Source organism: Nuphar pumila, chromosome 16 (genome assembly GCF_984573655.1).
Source record: "Nuphar pumila chromosome 16, dmNupPumi1.hap1.1, whole genome shotgun sequence".
NCBI lineage: Eukaryota > Viridiplantae > Streptophyta > Magnoliopsida > Nymphaeales > Nymphaeaceae > Nuphar > Nuphar pumila.
This window is the reverse complement of record NC_143264.1, coordinates 75382492-75397487: the sequence shown is the minus strand read 5'-3', so window position 1 is coordinate 75397487 and position 14996 is coordinate 75382492. Positions and strand designations below refer to the sequence as shown.

The 14996-nt window shown below is 38.1% G+C and overlaps 1 protein-coding gene across 1 annotated transcript; it reads right to left on the bottom strand.

Annotated features, from left to right (window-relative positions):
- Positions 1-767: 767 nt before the first annotated feature.
- Positions 768-11787, bottom strand: KU80 (Ku80 family protein). Its single transcript, XM_089991172.1, has 12 exons — positions 11707-11787; positions 10593-10685; positions 10041-10092; positions 6621-6752; positions 5358-5761; positions 4199-4485; positions 3777-3972; positions 3286-3492; positions 2536-2703; positions 2119-2451; positions 1367-1497; positions 768-924 (listed from the first exon to the last, which is right to left on the bottom strand). The coding sequence occupies exons 1-12, from the start codon at positions 11785-11787 to the stop codon at positions 867-869; spliced, it is 2142 nt and encodes a 713-aa protein (XP_089847298.1). The 3' UTR covers positions 768-866.
- Positions 11788-14996: the final 3209 nt, after the last annotated feature.

Sequence of the window (14996 nt, the reverse complement as noted above, 5' to 3'; positions counted from 1 at the left end):
GTACTCTTGAGATTCGAACTTGCAACGTCCCAACACAAGGTGACGTGCACTAGCAGCTCCTACCAGACAAGCGGAGCCCCCATTGGTAATACAGAATGACGAGAACTTGAGTTTTTGAGGGCCTTGGGCTTACTAAAAGCCTGGAAATCTATCAAATTGAGATATCCCCATAAACCATGTACGTCAACCAAGTTTGTTTAGTGATTGTAACATAACTGGGTTTTTTATGGAAAAAACTTAGTTGCCGACAGTAGCAAGGGTGTGTTTGATTACCTCAGATCTAAGATCCGAGTTTTTTGAAGTAGAGATCTGTTTGTAAGAAGGTTGGATCAAGGCATGGGCCCCAGACCTTGATCCAATAAACCTCAGTTATCAGAAATCCAAGGTAATCAAACGCACCCACAAGGTAGCTTTGAAGCATTGGAATAGGTTTTGTCCATACAGAAAGAGGTTACTCTGGAGAGGAAGGCTCTAACCAGCTCTAGCAATCTACTGAAGTCAAATCTGCAAGGAATTTGCTTACAAGACTGCCAGGACCGCGGATGTTGAATAAAGTTGCTTGTATCCCGGAAGATTTTTGTTTAAGAGTGCCACGATTGGGCCCACAAAAATGAAAAACCCCGCCGCACCGCCAATGGAATCCAGTTACCTCGCCATTGATCTCAGCAGATACTTCCTTGCAGAAAGATTGGAAGATACCCTTCTGCTACTTTTCCCACATCCAAACATGACCAAAGAAATTCAAAATCCAATCCACGACTGTTACAAGTCCTGAAGGACATACTAACACTATTAATGCAATGTAGATCAGCCAAAATGATCAATAGCATATCAGCATTAACCAACCTCCCCCTAGTCCTGTTCAATTAAAATACAGCATCAGCTTTAACTAGGAATGCTTTCGCCTCATTGTCAGTCAGCTCGCTGCATCAAGATACATGGGAAACAAATGCATGGTTGTAAAATTAGAATCATTTGAAGTAAAATGCAGTCAGAAACAGAAATTTCTCATCATGAATTTCCTGATGCATTGAATTTCTAATCCTCCAATTTCTATGCAAAATACTAATAAGTGAACTTAAAATAGCAAGCCATTATGAAATAATGAGAGAAATTTTATGTGCAGTTGAAAAAAAAAAGAACATTTAGTAATGTGATTTTGAAAGGAGAATCTCAGCAAAGTTTTTGAAGCCCTTTAGCAAACATGATGCATATTGTGCATGTCTGCATGAGTTCGTGCACACATGTAAACATACGATGTTCTTGTGGAGCTACAAGAAGCAACACGCACACATGCACACACCCAGAGCACCCAGGATAGAATATATACATAAATGCATTAAACAATATTATATCTCAAGCGAACCTGTCTACAGCTTCCTTTTTGGTTATCAAAGTGATGTTCTTAGAGACAAGAAGCTCCCAGAAACTGTTGAAGCTTTCACCTCTGAACCTACTGGCAAGATGATGCATAAATTGGTTGAACTCACTGGGTTCCTGAATATAAAGAGAAAAATAATAAGAAAATGCGCAGATATCCCTGCCAAAGAAAGTGCAGGCTGTCAACAACTGAGATCCTTTTGTTGCTCGAAAGTTTGATCTTGTGATTTTCATTAAATCAACCTCATTCACAACTTCAAATGTGTACGGAAGTGTAAAAAAAATTGAATGCCACAGGTGAACTCAAGTCTCTACATGTTTAACTGTGAATTGGCAACTCAATTGAATCTCTACAAGTTTAGAGTACATAAATGTCTGATTGAACTGAAGACACACAATTCAGTGTGTAACACCAGAATTCATGAGAAGTTATCAGATTGTAGGCCTTTACATACGAACCATTAAAACAAGTTGCCAAAAGTAAGCAAATTGTTCAATGAAATATAGAAAGAATGTTTTCATTCTGCAAATAAAACCAGTGTAAATCACAGGCCTCGCTCAATAGTATATTAAACTTTGACCAATCTGGCACCTGAACTCATACTGAAGTTCCAACTTTTCTAACAGATCATGCGCATTTTCTTAAAATGGAAAATTTTATTAGCCAAAAAGAAAAGTTCTGAAACTCTCCTTTGTAGAGCAGTGCAGAGAAATTTATCACTGGAAACTGCAGCGTACCTGCTCAATAACACAGCCATTGCGCAAGGCAGCTAAACAGTCTATTGCCCTTTGGCAAGTACTAGAATCAAGGCAATTCTCAATAAGGCCAAGAATTAACTTCTTCATCTCTTCAATTGCTTTTGAGACCCATTCCTGTCCATCTCTCCTTGACAACATTGCTTCAAAATCATTGACAGGTGTTGCAATCCCAATTTTCTCAATCATTCCTACAGATGAATTTTCAAAGGAAATGGTACTCTGAATATCTGATGCATCATCTTGACCTTGCTTATTATCATCATCAGACATTGATGGTTTATCTTTCCAAAGCCGTCTGGAACCCTTCTTTATCTGAAGAACAGATTATTAAAAAACAATAAGCAATCCAAGCATTGGCAATTCTCAAACAACCTGTGAAGTGGGAGAAGTTTAGACCTTTGGATTATCCTTCAACTCAAATTGTTTCACGAAACCAGCAATAACAGAGTTGTTCTGCTCGATAAGATCAGGGTCGGGTGCAACTATCCGTTTAAGAGATTGGTCAATGGGAGGAACATCTGCATCTGGTTGTCTTGATTTTAGCTCAAGGAAACTATAAAACCTCTGAAAAAAAATATAATCCACTGTTACCAAATTTTACAGCTTGTACAAAACAGAGAAGTCAAACACAATCATTGTCTCCACCAACACCAAGAAATAAGGACCTGTTCTTAACAGGACACGGGTAAACTATATGCAAAGTGTTTCCTTTTGCCAAGCCCTAGGCCGCCCATGTCTAGAGCTAGGGACAAATCAGGACTCTGCTAATCATAGGGTGACCGAGATCACTCTAGTCTTAATTTGAAGTTCAATGGCCAGTCAACCAGAAAGCTTACCAGTTTGATCAATCAAAAAAATGATCCGTACAGGTCATGAGCCATTGTCCCGAGTCCACCACTGACTATCAACTAAGACCAAAACTAAATACTGTCCAGGTCCTCAAAGTGTTCCATGGATCAGTATGATCCCATGTGCACTTCATCTTTCTAAGTGATACATAGTGTTCACAGAAAAATCCTCTGTGCATTCCAAGTAAACTAATCAAACATTTCAACTTCACCACATACTCTGGTCTGTGCACACAAAAAACACAATTGTGATGCTGCAGAATGAAGTGGTATAAGCATGGTGAGATAAGATTCATACCATAAGGGCAGGATTAGGTGTAAGATCTGGACACAGTATCTCCTCCTCTGGGGATGGTGCAAGATTAAGCATCTTGACCAAGTTGTCAGCTGCCTCCTGCTGTTTTTCATTTGGCTGCTTTGATGAAGGCAAGTTGCTGAAGGATGGAAATCGGAATTCACGTACATCCTCAGCAAATGGAAGGATGTTGAAGTAGAAAGAATCTGGCTGATCAATTCATGAACATGTAAATAATCTTGAATCTGGATAAGCCCATGAAAGGAGAATGTCTTTGGGAGCATCCTCGAAAACTGAAATTCAAGAATGCTAAACCCAGAAATTGGGTTGGCTCAAGCAAAGTATCATTTGACCGAGGCTGTTATGAGTTGCCCAACTAATGGGCCTCAATTCAGACTCAAGCTAAGTCAGATCAAGTCAGCCAAGAACAAGTAAATTTCAATATTTGTACAGTGTGCTAAAATTCATGCAATGAAGCAAGCAATAAATCTTACTGTATTTGAAGAGGATGAAACATTGGGAGTCAGAACTCCAATAATAACATTGGCCTGTCCTTGTCTCCATACACAACGTAAAATTGCTACCCTTTTTGTTTCTACCATTGCTCTAGCCAAAGCAGAGACCGCAAGCATGGCCTTTCTGTTCCCCGGTTCAGGAATAAAAACATATGTCTCCTTCATATAGTAGTGCCTAGAAAGAAAAATAGAAACAGACAGTTAAAAGATGTTAAATATTTTGAAGAACTGAAAATAATGTTGGGGGTGGGGGGGGTGTTTTCAAAGGGAGGGTCCGGTTCTCGACAACCAAGCACAAGTAGGCTTTTTCTTTGTAAATAACCCATAACTATATATACAACAATGTTGAAAGACTACAATTTCCATCCAGTTCAATCTAATGCAGAAAATCAGAGTTTTACCTCATAATGTTAGATGCATCTGTAAAGCCTAAAAGCTTGACACTCTTTTCTGGTTTAAATTTAAGAAGTTCCAGCTCAGCAGTTGAAATGGGAACAACTTGCGGGCCATAGCGAAAACCTTTAATCCTTTGCTCTGGAGGCACCATTTTACTAGGATCTTCTGCCCTCTTGTATTCAAAATCTACTTTGACTTCATGGGTGGCAAATTTGTCTGTTGGCGGCGCGTTATCAGAATATTTCTTTAGTGTAGGAAACCTATCCTCAGTTACTTTCTTGTAAACCCACACCTGAATCAGAGAGTATCTTAGAAAAGTGGGCTAGGTCAAAAATGAAATCAAACATGAGCATGGAAACATGTCCCAAATCACTGATTGAATGCACAACTATAGCAGGAGACAGTTTGTCCAAGCCAACTGAATAAAGTAGTAATCTGGCACACTTAGCAAAGACACATGATCGACCAAATCTGAACATGCTAAAACCTGACATGTATCATTTGCAGGTGATTCAGACCTTATTTATGTGTCTCACATATACTAAGCCTTCAGTGCATAAAAAATAGAACATTGCAAAAGAAATCCTTCAAGGGAAAAACTTATTTGAAATTTCTTCCATATTCATCAATACTTTTCCAAAAAAAATCTTCAAAATTAATTTGATTGATACAAACTTGGATTTTAATCTTCAATCATGAGAAAAAACTATTACAAGTAAAAAGTTTTTAAAATGAATAAGCAGAATGCTGTCTATGGAAAATCAGCATAAGTTGAAGCATCGCCGGAATTTATGAACATTGAGGGCTGAAAGTGCCCTGGCAGACTAAACAACAGCTCCTTCAACATGAAACAAACTTGACTAGCAGTGCTTCTAATCAAGGGACAGGTTAAAACAAATTTGGTCCACAAGCAATGCTTCTAATCAAGAGACAGGTTAAAAGCAAACTGCTCGTCAGGCAGACTTGCTATAATTAACTATAACCACCAAAGTTTTACAAGCATGTATAAAGTATGAATGGAAAAAATACGAAGATCCGGGGAGACAGTTTTATAAATATAACAAAGAACCATCCATCTACTCCCATAAAAATTTTAAAACTTTAGACTGACGAAATAAGGAGTCTCGCAATGTAGATGAGAAAAAAGGATGTATCAGAAGTCACCTTGATGTTCATGATTGGGCTTATTATGAGATCTCCCCTGAACACAGTGACAGGCGATATATTTCGAGTTCTCAAGGAACCTAATAATGAAGTGGAACTTTCCACAAATATTGTTTTTGCACTTGCTTTCTTTGAGAATTGTTTCAAAAGAAGATCATTCTCATCCGTTATCCTTTGATTTGCAATTCCTGCTTGTTTTCCCCGCACAACTATACAGTCCAATTTCATTCCATGTGCTTTCATCTGGGTAGATATGGTATCAATCTGATCTTCTTTGGTTCCATCATATGGCTCTTTAATAGGATATTGTGCACCAGTAATTAGACATAACCTTTGCTTGCCCTTGTTCGTGGGTCCGAATTTCTTTATGAGCATATCCATTCCAACAACAATAGCATCCAGAACTAGCAAATCGTTAAGGATAAAGAAAGGAACAGAATAAAAAACGAGCTGGGCATCTTTGATAGCAACAGCTCATAGGAAAGCATTGAGAAAAAACAACCATCGCATAAGTAAAATTTATCACCACACCCGGGGGGGAAAAAACTCGCTGCTTCCTTTAACTAAAAGTGTGTAAAGACCAATGTCTAATGTGGAGGCCAAAAGAGTGTTCCTACTAATGACCATTGTAGGAAGAACATAAAAGAAGGGAAAACCTGCAACAACGTAGATTCTTGAAACCTGAAGTTTCACAAACAGCAAGAAGTACTTGTAAGATGACAAAAGCTAGGTTTAGCACATGGTCACCAATATCATTCTCCGCAAATTCTTGGCAAGGTTTTTCTCAGGATTTTTCTTTTCAAAATGCTGTTTTTCTCAGGATTTTTCTTTTCATAAAATTGTTTTTCTCAGGAAAGTATCGGAAGTTTTAACTTTTCAAAAAATATAAAGAATAATAAAAATATAAGAAATAATAGGTTTTCTTGCAAAAATGTAAAGAAACAATTTAAAAGTTTAAAATATAAAATAAAAAAAATAGGAAACAAATGCTTAATATATATATATAAGATGTTTTTTGAAAATCTCAGGAAAGCACACGTTATATGCTTGTGATGTGTGTGTGTGCACATATACATTTCAAAGCCCTGTCTGTCACGTATGTTTTTAGGTCTTGATGTGTCCAACACACTTTACCCATGTTTGACATGGGCTAGCTCGCTCACACACACACACACACTTGAAAAAATTGGAAGGACTGTCCAGGTAATATAGCTTATTCCTTGAGCCAAATGATAACCAGAGAATAATTCAGAACAAGGATACAATCACCAGAAGCAACTCCTCTTGGAAGTTTCTGCAAGATCTCAAATGTGTCTTCATCAACAACCTTGATAGTCCGTAATACCACCACGTGCTCATATCCACCCACCTCTTTTTCTAGCTCATTAGAAGTATCTAAATTCCAAAATCAAAGCAATAGGTTCACTGTAACTTTTATCAAATACAAAGAAGTTAAACATCGATAAATCCAAATCATTACCAAAACCAGAAACATTCAATTGAAGAAAACCAAAATGCTTGCATATTTTCAAGATATCCAAACCGCAAGATATTCAAAATATTAGAAACTTAAAGATATCACAACATTGAAAGAGAGAAAGACCCACAAGCTCCAAACACATCTACTTTTTCAAAAGAGCTGGCATAATCCTCTATGAAGTCAAGAAAAAAATAAAGGCAGCATTGGAGAGCATTGATTTAGAGGTGGATTTTCATTTGGTAAAAGTAGAATAGCACGACATTGATATTAAAGCAACAAGTTCAACCTATTTCAGCTCAACTTTCTGTAGCTAAAAGAAAATGTTGGTTCATATCTGGTATGGTGTACCATTAAAGTACCAATGCCATTTATGTGTTAACAAAAAAATTGCGACAAAAGAAAATGTACTCACCTCGATTTCACAAAACCTTTTTCCAAAATCATTTAAAAGATATCGGATGCCCGTTTTCAGCCTCGATCTTCTTCTCCACAAAAAGGTGAAGTAGAAGCAGGTTCGATTTTCGCAGCTGGAAGTCCACTACCAGGAGAAGTCCAAACTTTTTTTGACTTTTGGTCTATATGTCTTTTGAGCTTCAAATGTCAAGCTTTTCTCGGCTAAGGCCCTCTCCTGAGGCGTGAGCAATAATTCAAGGATGACCTCTCCTTGGTCCAGCAATACCTCCGTCTAGATATGGAGGTTTAAGGATCGAGACGAGAGAGGGGCTAAGTGAGGGTAAGGTTGGGGGTTTGTTCTCTCTAAGGCCAGCACTTAGACAGGGAATTTTTATATGCCTAGGTTATAGGGAATTTTCATATGTCTGATTTGATCTACAAATGAACGATCCATCGTTCTTTGCCTTTTGTTTTTCTGCAAAGTATCTTGTATGTGTTTTCTTTCTGCTACTAGCCTTTCTCCAGAGTTTGCTTCTTCCTTGAGTGGAAACTATGAAAATATGGCTCTTAGCATTTTAAGAGCGGTGGTTGAAACTTGGTGATAGGATGGCCAGGGATTTTTATGAATTTATTGAGAGTTAAATTTCATATGCAGGTTGAGCTCGAGTAACAAGCTGATGAATTTTCTTTGATGTCGCCACCTCTTGGCCATGTGGGGGAGGGACCTAGGAAGGTCCATGTGGCTGTTCCCGCTGCTCCATCAGACAACACTAGCCAGAGCTGCCCTGGGTTGACTGAGCATAATTACATGGGGCTGTCAGACTCTTCTTCTGGGGATAGCTTTGTGATCACCTATGGCTTAGTTGAAAAGGACAACAGGTTCAGCTACAGAGCTTAGGCTTGGTCTTCCTGGTTCACAGTCTCCTGTCAGGGATCTTGACTTCTCCCTGTCAAACAATGTTAAACTTGGGGGAAAAAACCTCTTTCCTTTGGGACCTGTAAAGGAGGGAACAACACCTGAGAAACAGCATGTACCCAACCTTGCAAAAGAACATTATCTCTGGTAATAAGAGAGGGTTCTCTGATGCCATGGATGGGTTTGTTGAGGTAAAAGGCAATGTGTTTTCAAAGGGGAAATGGATTTTTTCAGGTGCAATTTCTGATTCTAAAAATAGTCACTCATCACCCCAGGGGAAGTTCGTTGGCAACTCGGGGTTGTCCACAGCTTTTGTTGGTATGAAGCAAGGCTCTGGCTACACCTCAACAAAAAGTTTTCAATTTTTTTTTTAAGGCTTACGCTTTACGCCTTGAGGCTTACGCCTCGCCTGAGATTTTGGTGGAGCGCCTTGCTATGCCTCAACGCTTTTCACAACACTGATAGAAATTAAGGACGGGATTTGGGTTAAGGAATTTTTAATTCAGATCCAACTCAAATAAATATGTGTTTATCCCAAAGGGGGGATAAAGCTCATCCAATGAGAGTTTTGAGTGAAAAACACACAGAATTGGGGTAAGATAGGGTCATAGGGATAAGCCTCTTGAGGCCTATCCCTGCATTCGAGGTACCAGACAACAAAAACTTTTGTCATCACTAATATCGGGCGGCAAAAACTTTTTGCCATCCCACACTGGACGACAAAAACTTTTGTCATCCCCAACTAGACAGCAAAAATTTTTGCCATCCCAAATACCGGACGACAAAAAGTTTTGCGATCCCACACCGGTGACAGACGACAAAACCTGAAAATTGATGAATTTGTTTCAATTTTAGTATTTTTTATATTTTTGTGGGATTTTCCTAAAATTCTAAAGATTATACCTAACTTTTGGGGTTTTCCCTAAACTAGAGTAGAAAATGATTAGTTTTTTTTTTTTTTACTTTTGCCTGAGAACCTAAGAAAATGTTTTTCAAAATATCAACACTTGGGCATCGTCAAAAATTAGGTGTCTACAATATGCAACACATATAAAGCATAACCTTTTTCACAATAAGGAGGTCACATCAAGCTACAGTTCAGCACAAATTGTATCATATTGTCTCATATGATTTTACAGTCAAACAATATGGCAAGCATACCATATAATTGAAGTATCCATCCACATTTGAATGTGACACAAGTAAAGCACAACCGTTTTTCACAAAATAGAGGTTGTACCAAGCTAATAATAAGATTCTACCTCATTAAGCAATATCACAAGCACCATACCCTGCCTCATATGCTTGTTGATCATGCATCTCTACTTTCTTACAAGACCAAATAAACCATTATCAAAGAAAGTTACATGAACATAAAAAATACAACGCCGAATAGTTAAAAGGCCCAACTTAGAGATTAGATAACTATTAATTATGTCCTTTAAAGTATGCGAAAATCTTATCCCAATATGGAAAATCAAGATTACTCCACTTCCAAACTCATTCCATTTTGCACATGAAATGCATTCTTTAAACTACTAATAGCTTGAGCATATGTGACATTTGATCTCTCATATTTAAGGCAGCCATTTGCATCAGCATTATCCTTGAGCAACAACTTAGACATGGAAAATTCCGTCTTTGTTGATGCATAACTTTCATCACATGAATCTACCAGCTTTTACTTAATAAGAGCTTAACAAACTTTACAAATAGACTCTTACATTTATGTCATTTTCAAAAAGCACTATGGATGTCGATAACAAAAGTTTATGCTGGAGTCCATTTCATCATAGTTGAAAAGAAAAGGAGGAAGAAATTGCATTACTTGCTCCTATCTTGAGAACTAGCATTTTCATAGTCATTTCTAATTGTCCAAAGACAAATAACTTACCTTCAGTGCCAAATATGACAAGACCCACCTCATCAGCCTTGTTGTAAATAAGCTGAAAAAACAAGAGAACAAAACAATTAAGAGAATCTGGGAGTGAAAACCATTGCAGCTATGAAAGAGAAAGGAAAGGGATGGAAGGGGAAAGCATCAGCCACAAGATATCATGATGAGCAAAAATTAATTAGTCAAAGTTGCAACCTTGAGAAAAGCAGCTGATGAAACTGTGTCAATGCCTCACAGCAAGGGTCATGACTAACCTAAAGTATAGGAATATTTGGCTCTTTGATAGAGTGGTTAGGCGCTATACTGCTATTGCTAACAATGTGAGATTAAATTCTGAAAATGAAAATAAATGGCAAAAAATAAGGTTATATTATAACATGAACTAGAACTAAGAAGAATATCTTTATTTTTCCTATCCCAGGAAGGATGAATCAAAAGAAAGTACAGGAAGCAAAAGACAATCCTCAAACTCAAGGTAACACATAAGTTAAAACTGAGAGGCTGGCTAAAATTGTAGCATTGTAGAACAGCAGAAAAGGTATACTATACCTTCTTTTGCACAAGCAGGCGGCAGAGTTTTTCAACCTCAGGAAGAATATTATGCATTGATGGACTAACATCAAGCAACAAAAGCAAAGCTTCCTGCAAAAAACAAAATAAACTTTAAGCATGAAATGGTATTTACATTTCAGAAAACATACGTAATCTCTTAGTAGATCAAGAGATGCTATAGCCACAGCACTTTTCAAAACCTTCTTTAAAATGAAACTGTCACATGGAGGGAAAAGTGATACAAGAAGCAAAATGGTGAAATAAGGATCCCTCCAGAGAGGGAAGGCAGGAAGCACGAAAAGCTCAAGGAAACTTCTGTAAGAAGCAAACCAAAAAATGTGGAAAGCATAAGTTGGTATAGAAGTTGAAGCATTAATTATATATACAATGATATACATAGCAGAAATTGTGTCGGCAGAAAGCATGATTCTCTTTTGTAACAAAACATTCCCGCACATAAATGAAGGTACTTCAGCATATGGTTTACATCTTGAGTACTCAAAATTTCCCACTGATTACGATATGAATTCTCTAAAGCAAAAGACTGCGAGTTCTCTCTCATGCTTCCCAATGGAAAGGGAATCAATAGAGTTAACAATAACAATATCGCATCTTTAAATTATTGACTGACGTAATATTGGTAGCACCACAAACTAAAAATGACATAAATTAAAATGAAAAAAGTATTATCAAGACCAGTTCACTGCCGTCCATCTAGTGCCTGCTCACGTTCTATGTCTTGTCACTAAAATGCATGTTCCAGTATTATCCTGTCTGCAAAAAATGGCTTCTGTTTATCGCGTGATAAAACGATTACGCCCGCTATTTTCATCAAAATATTTCATATTGAGATTTTACATCCAAATAGGCCGATCTTTTTTTTTTCCTTTAGTCGAAAGGACTTATCATTTTATCCCTACAACTGATCCCACCAACCATCTAATAGCACCAACTTAAACCAACTATACAACGAGACACTCCAACCCCATCATCATCATCATCATCACCACTCTTATTCACATCAACGCAGATTGGTTCCTACTTCCAAAGGATTTTCCCCCACAACTGATCTCACCAACCATCTAAGGGCGCCAACTTAAATCGTCCATACATCCAAGCACTCCCACCAATCATCATCATTCTTGTTCTCATCGACGTGGCTCAAGTTAAATTCTACGAAACTGGACGCCATCATACGACACAACAATCACATCTCACAGGAACAATTAGAACATCCGCCAATCATGCGGTGGACATTACCATTTTATGCCACCCGACAACAACCAAAATTTTTCCATGAATTCATCCTGTTCACCATATTCCATTGTTCTTTACACTGTTCTTTCAACAAATTAAACCATTAGGGATGGCGGTTCAACGCAACAAACAGAACCCAACTTCGAATTTACGCGCTACAAGGGAAAAAAGACGACTACCCACAAAACTATATCAACAGAAACCCACGGATCATACGAAAGACAAACCAAAAAACTGGAAAGAAGAAAGGTAATGGAACCTTCAAAAGACGAAGAGAACGAAACAACGAAGGGAAGAAGAAGAACCGAGAGCGGTACCTTGTTACGAGCCATCAGCAAGCAACCCTCCACGATTCGTCAGCTTCTTCCCGCCAACGTCCTGCTTTTATACCCAGAGAGAGAGAGAGAGAGAGAGAGAGAGAGAGAGAGAGTGGCTTCCCGCCTACGCCATTCAGAGGTGCACAAACTAAACCGACCTAAAAGAAGAAATTGGGCTGGTTCGAACTTCGAACCTCGTTGAAGTCCAGGCTGAGCCCAATTCCCGGGCACAACTTATCGGCCGGCCATGAAAATATCGTTTAAACTATGTCATAAAGATTTGTGGACTCGAGGACGCAGGATGCAGGTCCGACTAGCAAATTTGTATTTTTTTTTTTAAATGAGGCACGAGGACACGGAATTTCTTGATTTTTAATCAATAGAGCATTTTTCCATAATCCATATTTTAAATGTTTTTTTATTAAAATACAATTAAAAAGGTAATAAAATTTATTAGAAATATTAAAATAAAAGTCGCCGGAGTTCGTGCATCTATACTACGTATCACATTATGCATTTTTTTTAACATATTCAGTAAAATTTTCATTGAAATTTTTACATTGAGATACTCACCTTTTGCCTGATATTTCAAAGAGCCCCCATCCATATGGCTACTTTCTAGAATAGGGGTGTCAACGGGGCTGGTTTACCCGGACTAGACCCGAACCAAACCCTATAGGGTCCCATTATGGTGATAAATAAGAAGACCCAATTAAGACTCGAGGCCGGATCCGAAGGTCTGATTAATACATGGACCCGGTATAGTTTATGAAATTTTATACCGGACCCGGACTTGACCCAAGTTCTGACTAAGATCCATAATTTTTTAATGTAAAAATAATAAAAAAATATGATTTTACCGTGTATGGTCTGGGTTTGGTTCGTGTAGTTCTTATCGGGTGTGGGTATGGTTTTTCTTATATTGGAGTCGATTAAACTCAAGTTGGGATCTGATACTATACCCGAAAATCTAGTCCAAGTCTGGTTCCACCTGAGTCCAAACCAAAACAGACCCGTTGACACCCCAATCCACGACTCAACTTTTCACTGACATGGTGAGATAGAGACTCGAAGTTAATTTCATGGTTAAGAATTTAAGATCCGTACAAAATAACATTTCTAACCTTTGGTTTCAAAATAATGCGTTTTCTTATTTTATTATGCCATATAGATGGTTTAGTAAATTTTTTTTTTATACGTAACTTATAGTTGATCCAACTGAGGCCTCTGTTCAACAGTTCAGTGAAAAGTTGGGTCCCGAAGCTTCATTTCATAATGCATAGGACTCTTTATGGCAAAAGGTGGGACCCCAAATGAAAAAATGTTTATTTGATTTATTATTTTTAAATTTAAATTTTTTTTATTAACATCACTTTATTGCCATGTGTCAATGAGTCGGGTTTGGTTCAGATCCAGAAAGAACTACACCTAACCCTGATTTTGGGGTATAGTATCAGGTCGGGTCCGAACCCAAGGCTAATCAGATCCACCATAAGAGAAATCATACTCGATCAGAACTACGTGAACCAAACCCAGGTTATACCTGATAAAATAATATTTTTTATCATTTTTACATTGAAAATTTGTGGGTCTTAATCAGAATTGGAGACGGGCCCAGGTCTAATATAAAACCTTTGGGTCCAAACTCGGGTCTTTTTATTTATCACATACCCGTACCCTATAGGGTTTTGGTATGGGTTGGGTCCAGGTAAACCTGACCCGTTGACACTCCTATTTGCCATACATGCATTTTTTCATTACATGTATGTCTCTTACCGGTTCAACAAAGTATGTGTGTGCGACAGCTCCAAAAATTAAGGATTATGATTACCAAAGGATTGAAGCTGGGCAAGTAATTAAAATTTTTTGTTTTGCCCCTTTCATAGGAAAGCTGGAGGATCGCACCCATGTGACTTGAACCCTGAGCCCCATGGTTAGGGATGTCAACAGGTCGGATGTAACCCAACAACAGACCATAATCTGAATCCAATTAGTCAGATTTGGTAGCAATAATAGAATTCAGATTCGGTATTGAATTTTACATTCAAACCCGAACCCGAATCCGATTAAGTGCAAGCATTCAGCTTTATTTGATTCCATCTAGGTTGGACTCGGTAATGCTTAGATCCGACCTTTGTCCAACCTAGATGTCCTCCATCCCCGGTTCACTATCATCTCTAAAGGTATTTTAGTTATTTTACTAACGAGAATTGAGCGGGGTGGGAGAAAGTGTAAGTCCATCCCTGTACGGGTTTTGATTTTAACCTCCATCCCCATTTCATGTCCTTCATTCTCAGTTCAAACGGCCCCTATTTTCCCCATGTCCACTGCCATCCCTAACACGGATGGTGTTATGAAAACCTATGGATATATGATAACTACTAAGGGTGTCAATGTGCATGGTTTTACCCGAACCCGACCTCAACCAAACCCTATAGGGTCCGGGTATGGTCATAAATAAATAAAAAGACTCGATTAAGACCTCAAGGTCCGATTAGTACATGGACCCACAGGTATAGTTTGTGAAATCTTATACCAGATCCGGGCCCGACCTGAGTTCTGATTAAGACCCATAATTTTTTAATATAAAAATGATAAAAAAATATGGTTTTACCGGGTTTGGTTCATGTAGTTTTTATCGGGTTTGGGTATAATTTTTCTTATAATATATCCGATTAAACTCGGGTCCAAACCCAATACCATACCCAAAAATCTGGTCAAAGTCTGATTTCACCTGGATTCGAACTAAACCCTACCCGTTGACACCCCTACCAACCACCCTCACGTCTCCCTCTGATATCCCTCAAAAAACAGCTCCCAAACATAA